General features: G+C 43.5%; 1 protein-coding gene across 1 annotated transcript in view; it reads right to left on the minus strand.

The window, feature by feature from the left end:
• The window catches only part of vav3 (vav guanine nucleotide exchange factor 3), a gene marked incomplete at its 3' end in the record, with an annotated part of 121,564 nt that extends 118,239 nt beyond the window's left edge, over positions 1 to 3,325 (minus strand). The window contains exon 1 of the mRNA XM_084048134.1: positions 2,825 to 3,325. Coding sequence (XP_083904260.1) covers positions 2,825 to 3,031 — 207 coding nt within the window. The 5' untranslated portion in view covers positions 3,032 to 3,325. The remainder of the gene's footprint in view (positions 1 to 2,824) is intronic.
• Between the last annotated feature and the right edge of the window lie 7,830 nt (positions 3,326 to 11,155).

Consider the following 11,155-nt stretch of genomic DNA (forward strand, 5'->3'; position numbering starts at 1 on the left):
TCACACCGCTTATACAAAAGTCCTTTCGACACACTTAATGCAAGCACACTTGACGGTACGGTTTCACTTGCGCTTTTTGTAAAGAAAGAGGAAGCTGCCGGGAGTGCCGGTGCCAACATCACATGGCGAGAACTCTCCAGAGTTCCAAAAGCACATTGTGTTTTAATTACACGTCACGGCACTGCATGGCGCAGCATGCCAGCCCTTTAGGGCCCCCATGCCTCCTTGGAGAGCATCCTTTGTAGCCCGTCCCGGCACTGCCTTTTGTCTCTCCATCTCTCAGGTCCCTTGGGTGAGGCCTCGGCGGCGTCCCATGTGCTGTCATTGGCCGATGATAAAATAGCTGCCACTGAGCTCATGAATTATGCAGAGCATTTGGGGGGAAACAGCCTCCACCCTAAAGTTATGCAAATTTCACCCCCCCAGACTCAAGGTAAGGAGTAAAGTCAAATGCTTATTTGCTAATATTCACACTCATCCCTTCAGCGGGCAGTGACATACTAACCCTAACTCTGCATTACAGGGTGAATGTGTGTGGGAACTGAGTTTACTCATGATCTACTCCAGATATAAAGTAGGTTACAAACCAAGTGTTAGCTACACTACATTTACATTCGGTATGTGTGCGCTGCAAGTGCACGCATGCATACATACACCTAGCGTGTGTATACCTGCTTTTTACACCAGTACACATTATGCATACTGCATGTTCATGTTCAAGTGCACTAAAAATGTTGTCCTTCGTGGCTGCATCAGAGTGTGACTGTGTGACTAAAGGCAACCGACCATGCAAGTAACAAGCTGTAGCCTATAAATAACCCACGCTAGCCAGGCCAGACCAGGCCAGGCACTGGGGGTAAACACAGGGCACTAACCATCCCCCCTATGCGCATGGTCACTCCATTGTGTCATCATGTCATGACTGAGAGCACATGCCGCCTGGTAACGATCTGCAATTTATCAATGATTGCAGGCATTAAACGCGGGACCATAACCCTTACAGTAGCCCAAATCTACCAATCAGTGTCTCCTCTTACAGCGGCAAATCTAATTTCACTTTGAAATCTCTGGGTAAACAGATCCTTCGTCGATGGGTTTCCCGGGGGTTGAAAGCAATAAAAGTGCCAACAGCAATTTTTTAGCATCATCCATGTATTCATTCGAACGGCTCAGTCGAACCCATAGGTTCACGTCAAGCCAATTCAATTGTGAAGCGACTGTAAAAGCATATCACGATTGTCAATTCGCAATATGCACTCTTCTGTGCCATTGTGTTCGGAGTGCTGTTTTTCCCCAAGAGGCCAGAGTCAACGTGGTTTCCATCAGCCTTGCCTTTTATGTCTTTCTGTGTGTGTGCGTGTGTGTGTGTGTGTGTGTGTGTGTGTGTGTGTGTGTGTGTGTGTGTGTGTGTGTGTGTGTGTGTGTGTGTGTGTGTGTGTGTCTGTGTCTGTGTGTGCGTGCGTGCGCGTGCTTGTGTGTGTGTGTGTGTGTGTGTGTGTGTGTGTGTGTGTGTGTGTGTGTGTGTGTGTGTGTGTGTGTGTGTGTGTGTGTGTGTGTGCGTGTGCATTTGCGTGTGTGTTCGTGTCTATGTTATTATTGCTATTTTTCCATAGCAGGTCTGTGGCCCCGCGGGTGAGTGCTAGGCTAGCTGTGTGTTGTCATCAGGCCAGGCGCTAGATTTACTGTCATGAAGGAGAATTTTAATCTGACCCTGACTCTGGCTGCCTTGTTACAGGAACAGATGGTATTTGACAAGCTGCGGAGCCACTTGGACACAGTTCTCTCCATCTATGTACCTTTCTATGTATGACTGTGTAAAGTCTGTCCGTCTACCTTTCTGTCTGGGATCACACTATCTATCTAGTTGTTCTGTCAGGGGTTGGCTTTCACACTGCATGGTAGGGAATACAATTAATTTCAGACAATAGTAGACAGTTCTTGTAGCCTAATGCTACAATTACAAGTAAAGGTAACTGCTTGCATTCTCCAACAGTCACAATAGCAATAGGAAACAGTTGTTGTCCGGGACAACAATATGGTAACTAATAAGGCTTAAACCTGGCTGCATTGTGTGGTGATTTATAGGTCTTAAAGGAGAAGTTCACCCAAATAATCTATCAATTACACACCTTATGAAGCCTTGAATTCCTGAGCCAACAATTTGATGACCAGGTCATTGGTCAGTAGGAGACTCAGTAGGAGACTCCGCCGGTCATCAAATAATTGGCTTAAGGCGAAGAAAATCTCCATGAATTCAAGGCTTCATGGGGTGTGTAATTGATAGAAAATAAGTCATTTTTGGGGTGAACTACTCCTTTAAGATTTAAGTCTCAACCGACCTGTAAAAGCCAAAGCCCAGCCCCCCCCTCAAACTGTTTACCATACATATTTTTCATTTTCTTTTTCTTTCTTTTGTTTTATATGATGTTTTTCATAGTAGTGTATATTTGTCTGTCATTTAATTTCTCATGAATTGAGTACAAAAGACCCCAATGGAAACAAGCCATAGTCTTTCTTGGGTTTAAAATCCTCTTAGCAGACCTTGTATTTGTGCTAGTTTTTGCAAACTGATAATAAAGTATTCAATCAATCAATCAATCAATCAACAGTCACCTACTACAGCTGGCATAGTGGCAACCTGACTATATGGCCAACAGGGGGCAGAACAGAATTTACAGACAGGTTCATACTGTTGGCCAAAGTGGTCACTTCCTCGAATAAAGCCAAGTACCCCAGGAGTAGTCCAGTCATGGACAGACATAATTCCCCTACAAGTTGTATAAGACTTATATGTGACATAGAGTTCCCACCACTGTCTGCTTACCTGTGACATCTGCGGTCTCAGGTTGATCTCCTTGAGGTTGATGGACTTGTCCCGCAGGTTGTTGAGCAGCTGACACAGGAGGACCCCGTCCCTCAGGGTCTGGGCCAGGTCGAAGACCTGCGCGGACCCCCACGTCACCCGGTGGTTGGCCGGCAGCACCTTGCAGCTGATCAGCCACAGCGCGCACTGTCTCCAGCCCTCCATCATGATGACGATCGCTATGGGCGCACCAACACACACCGCCAACTATTAATATTAAAGAGTTAATTTAAGCCTGTTTACTGATTGAAAAGATCACTGATCGCTGATCTAATGGGTCGGACCCATTCCCCGCTGGATCGCACGGCAATAAGAGCGATGAAAACGAAACTCTGCAGCGATCAGGCGTGACTGCACTTTTCCTCCTCCGTAGGCTACCATAATATAGCAGATAGACGCTGCGATGTGATTGTGTACGAGCGTGTCTCTCTCTCTCTCTCTCTCTCTCTCTCTCTCTCTCTCTCTCTCTCTCTCTCTCTCTCTCTCATCCGCGTCCACTCAGTCCATAGATGATGAGAGAACCTCGGCTCCGAGGATGATGATGACAGACCCGTTATTTGTGGGTGGTGCGCTCTCTCTCTCTCTCTCTCTCTCTCCCTCTCTCTCTCTCGTTTCATCCCACCCCCTCTCTCTCCCTGTTCGATACATCTACCACTCAAAAGCTGACTATGAAGTTTCAATTACAGTAAAGAACGACACAATAGTCTGATCTGCACACTGTTTGTACACTAATAGAACATAGATTTGGAACAAACAAACCAAACTGATGTGACCATATTGATTTATGAGGTTAATGCCTGTTTTTTGTTGTTCATAGTTTTATCTCATTATTATTTATACACTAAATTATACGGTCTTTCGTAAGCTTCTTAAATTGGTCAATGTCAGGCTGTCAGCTGATGCTCAAGGCCAAAGGTACATGGGGACATTTTCTACAATATTCCTATGAAAAGCATATTGGCAACTAGAAAGGGCCACTCCATAGAGCTTATCTACGCCAGGCTGGGTGGCCTACCCACGACTGTGTGTCCTGGGTGCTAATATTGTTATCATAGGATGGGAGCTGGAAGGGAGCGCTTGTTTTTGGACAAGCCCTGCAGGAAGCACGAGCGAGGCCTGACACGCTTCCCATAGGCTCTGTGCATGATTGAACTTCCCTTTTCTAGAAGGTGCCATTCCTGTTTCCAGAACCGGATACACATATGAAAGTGTCACATTGCGTACACACGTATCGTGTATACGTGTGTGCGTGTGTGTGTGTGTGTGTGTGTGTGTGTGTGTGTGTGTGTGTGTGTGTGTGTGTGTGTGTGTGTAGCCTACCTACTGTAGGCCTATGTATAATGGCAAAAAAAATCTTAGATCTTTGAGAATCATAGGCAATGTTTAGACCTTGCCAGTCAAAGAAAGTTCAGGTCACTCAACCCATAAAATGCATCTAAAATGTAAATTGGTGACATTTTGTAATGTTTTGTAGTAAAATGGAATTCAGCTTAAGGTAGGCTACTTGCATAACACTGTCAATGCATTGCACCCAGTGACTGTGTGACTGGCATGACTGAACCAATCTGCTGGATAATTAATGCTCTTCATTTAAATTATTCTAAAAGAACCACTGCTGTGTGTGTGTGTGTGTGTGTGTGTGTGTGTGTGTGTGTGTGTGTGTGTGTGTGTGTGTGTGTGTGTGTGTGTGTGTGTGTGTGTGTGTGTGTGTGTGTGTGTGTGTGTGTGTGTGTGTGTGTGTGTGTGTGTGTGAATATTGCACAATAGCCATGAAAGGAGATGGAAATTGCCTTGGGATCCAACTGAATGGTCCGGTTAGACTTCAAATCCAATGTTCTAAATCCCTGGGTAATGGGGAATGGAAAGGATGATTGTATGACTAAGCAGGAGCTGTGGGGGTGGGCTCTGCTTGCTCTCTCCCAGGTCCTGCTTTGTTCCTGGAGAAGAGGTGGATATGCAGCGATTGAGTAAAAAAAACAACTAATACCAGTCTTAATCCATTAAAACCGGTTGGGTTATAGATTTTAGCTATAGCAACATGCATTTTTCAGAAAACTCCTAGGATTTAGGACAGTGGTACTACAAAATAACAGATATACAAGCTCACAGTGAGTTTGTACATCTGCTATTTTAGATTTTTTTTTCTAATCTTGAAAGCGTGTGAAACATTTGGAAAAATTTGCTTTTTTGAACACAAATCTTGTCTTCTGGGGGGTCCCTGGCACAAAACCTTTTCAGATGGGGGTCCGCGGCCAAATATATATCATTTTGGGGGTCCTTGGCACGAAAACGTTTGAGCACTACTAATTTAGATGGCATTTGTAGAATCTGCCTCAGGTCTTAATGGGTTACCTAAGCTCTATTTCATACATGGGCAACTGGCGGCCCGGGGGCCACATGCGGCCCCCACCTTTACTTAATGCGGCCCGCAGGTTAATAAAGGAATACTGATATATTATTGATTTCAGCTGTTACAATTCCAAACATGCAAACATGACCCGCTTTAATTACTTCAGTCTGTATTCATAGCTTAATGACTAGTATTACATTTCTATTGTCTTTTTTATGTCCAATGTATTTGTATTGAAATAGCAGATCTACCAGCTCAAAACGCACCACACTGCGACGCGTTTTGAGCTTGTAGATCGGCTATTCTTGCTACTTTTGTGTGACATAGAATGGCGAAAAAAGTTACAATTCGGAGAGACAGTATATGCAATGTGGCCCTCTGGAGTGAGTGTGGAAATATAGTGGCCCTCCCCATCATCAAAGTTGCCCACCCCTGCTTCTATTTAATACTTTGTCATGCAATGGCGTTGCACGAAAAAAGCAAAAAAAATAGCCGATGTTACCGAAACAAAGAGCCGGCTATTATATGACCGAAAGGGTGCTGGTTTGAATTCCCTGTGCAATGGGGAAGACGCAGGCAGGAAGAGTGAATGAGTAATGCGCTTCCTTCCCCGACCAGGCTGTAGCTCCACAATGGATGGCTCCAGTGGAGATTTGCAGTGGCCCACAGGCTGAAGACTGTGGTTTCACCAGGTTATTCCCAGATGTGAATGTTTGTAACTGTACGAATGGAAAGCAGGGCATGCTCAGCGCAACCGCTCTCTGCAGAGAGTCTAGAGAACATTATAGTGCAGCGCAGCATTGCCCTGCCGGAAGCCCCCCCAAAGGGGCCTATAATATCCAGTGGTGGAAAAAGTACTAACATTTTGTACTTGTAAGTAAAAAGTACCAATACCACAATGTAGAAATACTACTGTTACAAATGAAAGTCCGGTATTCCAAATTGACTTGAGTAAAAGTACAAAAGTATTCGCATTAAAATATACTTAAGTGCTGAATGTAAAAGTACTCATTTTGCATAATGTCCCATTTCACAAGTTTCCAAATCTACAAGCTCACAGATCTACAAGCTCACAACGCGTCGCTTTGCGACGCGTTGTGAGCTTGTAGATCGGCTGTTTTCAAATAGCCATGCATAGGGCTGTAAAGGTATAATGCATGTTTTGTAATAATTATCAAAATCTTCAAAGTAACTATAAAGTTTTCCAATAATTGTAGTGGAGTAAAAAGTGCAATCTTTGCCTCTGAGATGTAGTGGAGTAGAAGTAAAAGTAATGAAAATTGGAAATACTCTAGTAAAGTAAAAATACCTCAAAAGTGTACTTATAAGTAGCATCCTTGAGTACAAGTACTTACTTACACCACTGATAATATCACATCGGTGCCATGACCCGTTGTTCTACATAAACAGTTGTGTCCTGCTCTAAAGCCAAGCAGTCAACCGATTTCAACCTGGTGCTCCTATTTTGGGCATCTCTTTATTTTTTCAAAATTTTCAATGTTTTCCCGAAATTGTATAAATAGCTAATCTACAAGCTATCAGATCAGGAGATCTAGGAGAGCTTGTAGATCAGCTATTTTCGCAATTATTTTCGTATTCAGGAGTTGACAGCTCTCCTGTTAGTTTAGTTTAGTTTAGTTTATTGCACATTTAAAAAGACAGATGATAACAACAAAAATAGGAAAAAAAAACTATACTTTTATACGGAAAGGAAGAAAAATCTAAATAAAACATGATGTGCCGGAAAGGCCCAAAATACCCAGATGGGCTTGTCGAGTGGCCTTCCTAAAAGCTATCATTAAAGCTTAGAAATGTGTCAGTGAAGATAAGGGGAATATATCTATAACAACAACAATAATAATAAGACAGCTCTCCTGTTGACATGCTTTGTCTGCCACATGGGCACTCAGTGAATGCCATGACTTTCATAGTGCGGATGACAGGAGACGTGGCTGTGGAGGCCGGACGCTGGCTTGCAGGCGTGTATACCTCTCAGCACCCTTCTCTGGTTTCAGCCCCCTCCTCCAGGACTGGAAGGACAGTCAGCCGGGCAATTATCAGCATTCCTGTGATTAATGCCCGGTATAGAGTCCTATGGAAAATGGACTTAAGAGGCAGTGGTGGAAAAAGTACTCACATGTTTTACTTAAGTATCAATACTGCAATATAGAAATACTCAAAATTGTACTTAAGTACAGTACTTAAGTAAATGTCCACCACTGCTTAGAGTTGGCTCTGGAAAAAAGGAAAGCCATAATGAAAGCCGTATGATGATGAACATGTGCTGTAGCTGTACCGTGAGGAAGGACACACACTGGAGGTCATATGGGTCTTCAGCAGGGGGTCCAGGACCCCTAGGGGGTCCTCAGAGTTACTACAGGGGGGGGCACCAAATCTTTGCGTGATAGGAACTTTCTTTTGTACGTTAACCACTTGAACCCTAGCACCCCTATTCTGAGGGGAACATTAGCCGAAAATAGCAGATCTACAAGCACACAACGCCTCGCGCTAGTTCGGCAATTTTCGGCAAAGAGGTTTGGTGTAGGGGGAAAAGAGCCGACAAAGTACAAGTTTTCTACAACTGTCTACAATGCTACACATTGACAGTGCTGTCAAACAAGTCTATGAAGCTATCTATGAAATCTATGAAAAAGTTGAATCTGCAACACAATTTTATACAATATGTAGTGGGGGGGGGTCCCTGCTTCATCTCTCTCTCACCTAAGGGGTCCTTGGACTGAAAAGCATTGAAGACCCCTGCTGTAGATGACTGCCACAAGGTTGCCACTCACATACTCCAGGCTAAATAGAAAGTTTACATTTTTATGGGTCAGCTTTGAAGACACAGCATGTTTGGGTTTGTGTCAGTGTGTGTGACAAATTGCAGACTATAGCCCGGGGCTGAGGGTTGACCAGCGTCTGTCCGGGGACACGTGTGCCACGCACATGGAACAAAGAATAGACGGGGCATTGGTTTGCAGGGTCACCGCCTGTCCTCACCTTCCACCACATGCTATTTGCAAGAGTTGGCACAGAATGCCCTGGTGGCATCCCCTCCACGCCCCCCCCATTGTCCCCCCCGTTGGCCTGCCAGATGATAAACTCCTGAGCACCTAGGCACTGCCACAGTATCCACAGTCCATCAATATCATTGTGCCATTGTGCTCAGGCTGTCATTTAGAGAGGTGTACCACTGTGTCACTTGATCCGGTGACAATGGATGATGTATTTGCGCAGCTCTGTGAAGGGCAGGTTATCTCCGTGCTACACGGGAAGCAAATGCGATGCCTTGCCAGTTGCCAGTGGATTTGTCCGCGGTAATGATCTCCCTTAAGTCACTATTATGTGCTATATATTTACGTTAGTTCACACTTGTGCTGCACGAAGCACAAGTGTGAAACTATTGTAATCTGTCTGTCTGTCTGTCTGTACTGTCTGTGTGTGTGTATATACAACAGGTCAGGTCAGGTCAGGTCAGGTCAGGTCAGTTATTTTTTCCAGTCTGTTAGAAATATCATTGACGTTGTATGGATCCATCTGGTTTTCCTCTGTTCTATCTATCAGGTTATGTATATGAACATGTACTGTACATGTTGTAGAACAGTGTGTATTCGTCGTTAGCTACTGCACCAAAAAAACAAAGGAGCATTGCCATTATGTGATCCATTGGGGCAACCTGGCCTGTACAGTTTGAACCACTTTCTGGTTACTAACATATCATTATAGGTGAAAATGTAAAAAAAATCTAAAAGATAGCAATCTTCAATACAAGCTCATAACGCATTTATTGTGAGCTTGTAGATGTACTATTTTTGTCGTTCGATGTCATCTTAAACCATCTTAAACCATTTAGACCTGAGGCCGATTCTAAAAACGCCTTCTAAGTCCTGACCTAAGTTTTCTGAAAAACTTCAAATATTTATTCAAAAATGACAAAAAAAATGGCCTAGACCGCTGACGTGGCGGTCCAGGCACCTAGGCTCTAAAGTTGCCTGACAGCACGTTGCGGGTTCGAGTCCCGATCCCGGCGGCCTTTGCTGCGTGTCACTCCCCATCTCTCTCCCCATCTCCTGTCAGACTACTATCCTATCAAAAAGGCATAGAAGCCACAAATAGGCGTTCCTGCCCACAATAGATAAGTGGTTAAATGTACACATATATACATATATAGGTACAGTATAAATGACCTTGGCTTCCATTCCTGGTAATGCCCACAGTATCCCAAGATATTGGACTGTGACCTTTTGCAGTTCTTAATAGAGAGACCATAGCATAGTACGTGTCTGTTAATTGTTTTCCATGGTATTGATCGTGCGGATGACATGACCTCTAAAATACTCCACTTTGCCAGTGTGGAAGAGCAGGGGAGAAATCGATGAGGACGGGACACCCATGAGAGTCCAGGCATCAGTGGAAACTGGCCAGGGCTTCATCAGAAGGGGGAGGTGACCACTAGTGTGGAGTCAGCGGTGGAAAAAGTAATCATATGTTTTACTTCCGTGAAAGTATCAATACTGCAATGTAGAAATACTCTGTTACAAGTAAAAGTCCGGAATACAAAATTTACTTGAGTAAAAGTACAAAAGTATTGGCATCAAATTTCACTTAAAGCACCTAAAGTAAAAGTACTCATTATGCAGAATGTTCCATTTCACAAGTTTTAAAAAATATATATATTTTGAAAATAGCAGATCTACATGCGTCAACTGCGTCGCATTGCGACACATTGTGAGCTTTTAGATCGTCTATTTTTAAATGGCCGAAATGTATAGGCCTACTGTATAGGGCTGAAGTGGTTAATGTATGTTTTGAAATAATAATCAGAATTTGCAAAGTAACTAAAGTTTTGAAATAATTGAGTAAAAGTACAACATTTGCCTCTGAGCTGTGGAGTAGAAGTAAAAGTATTGGAGTTTGGAAATACTCAAGTTAAATACAAATACCTCAGAGATCATCAGTGGACCATTAACCACTTAACCCCCATATGGTTGAGCGGAGTCCCTCACGGCTCTCTGCTCGTATGTGTTCTGTTTTCTCGTGCTGCGACGCGTTGTGAGCTTGTCGATCGGCTATGCGAAAGCTTTCCCCACAATACGGATAGCCTCGGAAACACATGCCTTTTTTTTTGTTTCAAAAGAAAAAAAGCCTGGGAGAACCTTGCAGGAACGCTGGTCTTAGGACCTTGTTATCTCCCAACCAATCAGAGTGCTCCAAACCCAGGCGCTGGAATCCAGCGCCTGGGTTTGGCTCCGCCCTTCAAGACCATCGATTGGGCTCGTTCTTTCAGTCTACAATACGGATGGATGCTGGGGTTAAAATGGTCAAACCCTGACACAAAAGCTGAAATAGCCATATACATCTACAAGGCGTAGTAAGCGCTGAGCTTGTACAACTGTTTTTTTGTTGTTTAAGTAAAATGTGTGAAGAAATTGACATTCTTTTTTGTATTCTCACCTGTAAAACAGAGGACATTACCGTGTAGGAAGGGGTGGAAAACATCCAAGGAACTTTAGTTGAATCAGTTTAATAGGAAGGTGTCTGCAGCTCAAACGTATGTTGTCACTGCTACCATACATTGTTCCAGCAGTAAACTTTATAGAGCATATAGCTACATGCAATACAGACGTTTCCTAACTGTGGTGATCTCTCATTTCAAATGGCGTAATGTGGAAAGTAAGATGGGGGAAACAGTCAGTTTCAAGTAGAGATATACCGATACCATTTTTCTAGGAATGAATAACAAATCCATTAATAATTGTTAAAGTGCAGTACAAAAAATAATGTCAATAGTACAGTTAGAGTATAAAATAGTAGTGCAACATCAGCTGAAGCATTCAAAACACTAAATAATTGATGACAGCTAATTACATAAATTACATGGTATCGGAATGGCATAGACTGACATTACTCGCCGACACCGATACCAGCATATTAGGCAGTAT

Source organism: Gymnoscopelus microlampas (assembly GCF_963454915.1).
Source record: "Gymnoscopelus microlampas genome assembly, chromosome: 22".
In the NCBI taxonomy this organism is placed as follows: Eukaryota; Metazoa; Chordata; class Actinopteri; order Myctophiformes; family Myctophidae; genus Gymnoscopelus; species Gymnoscopelus microlampas.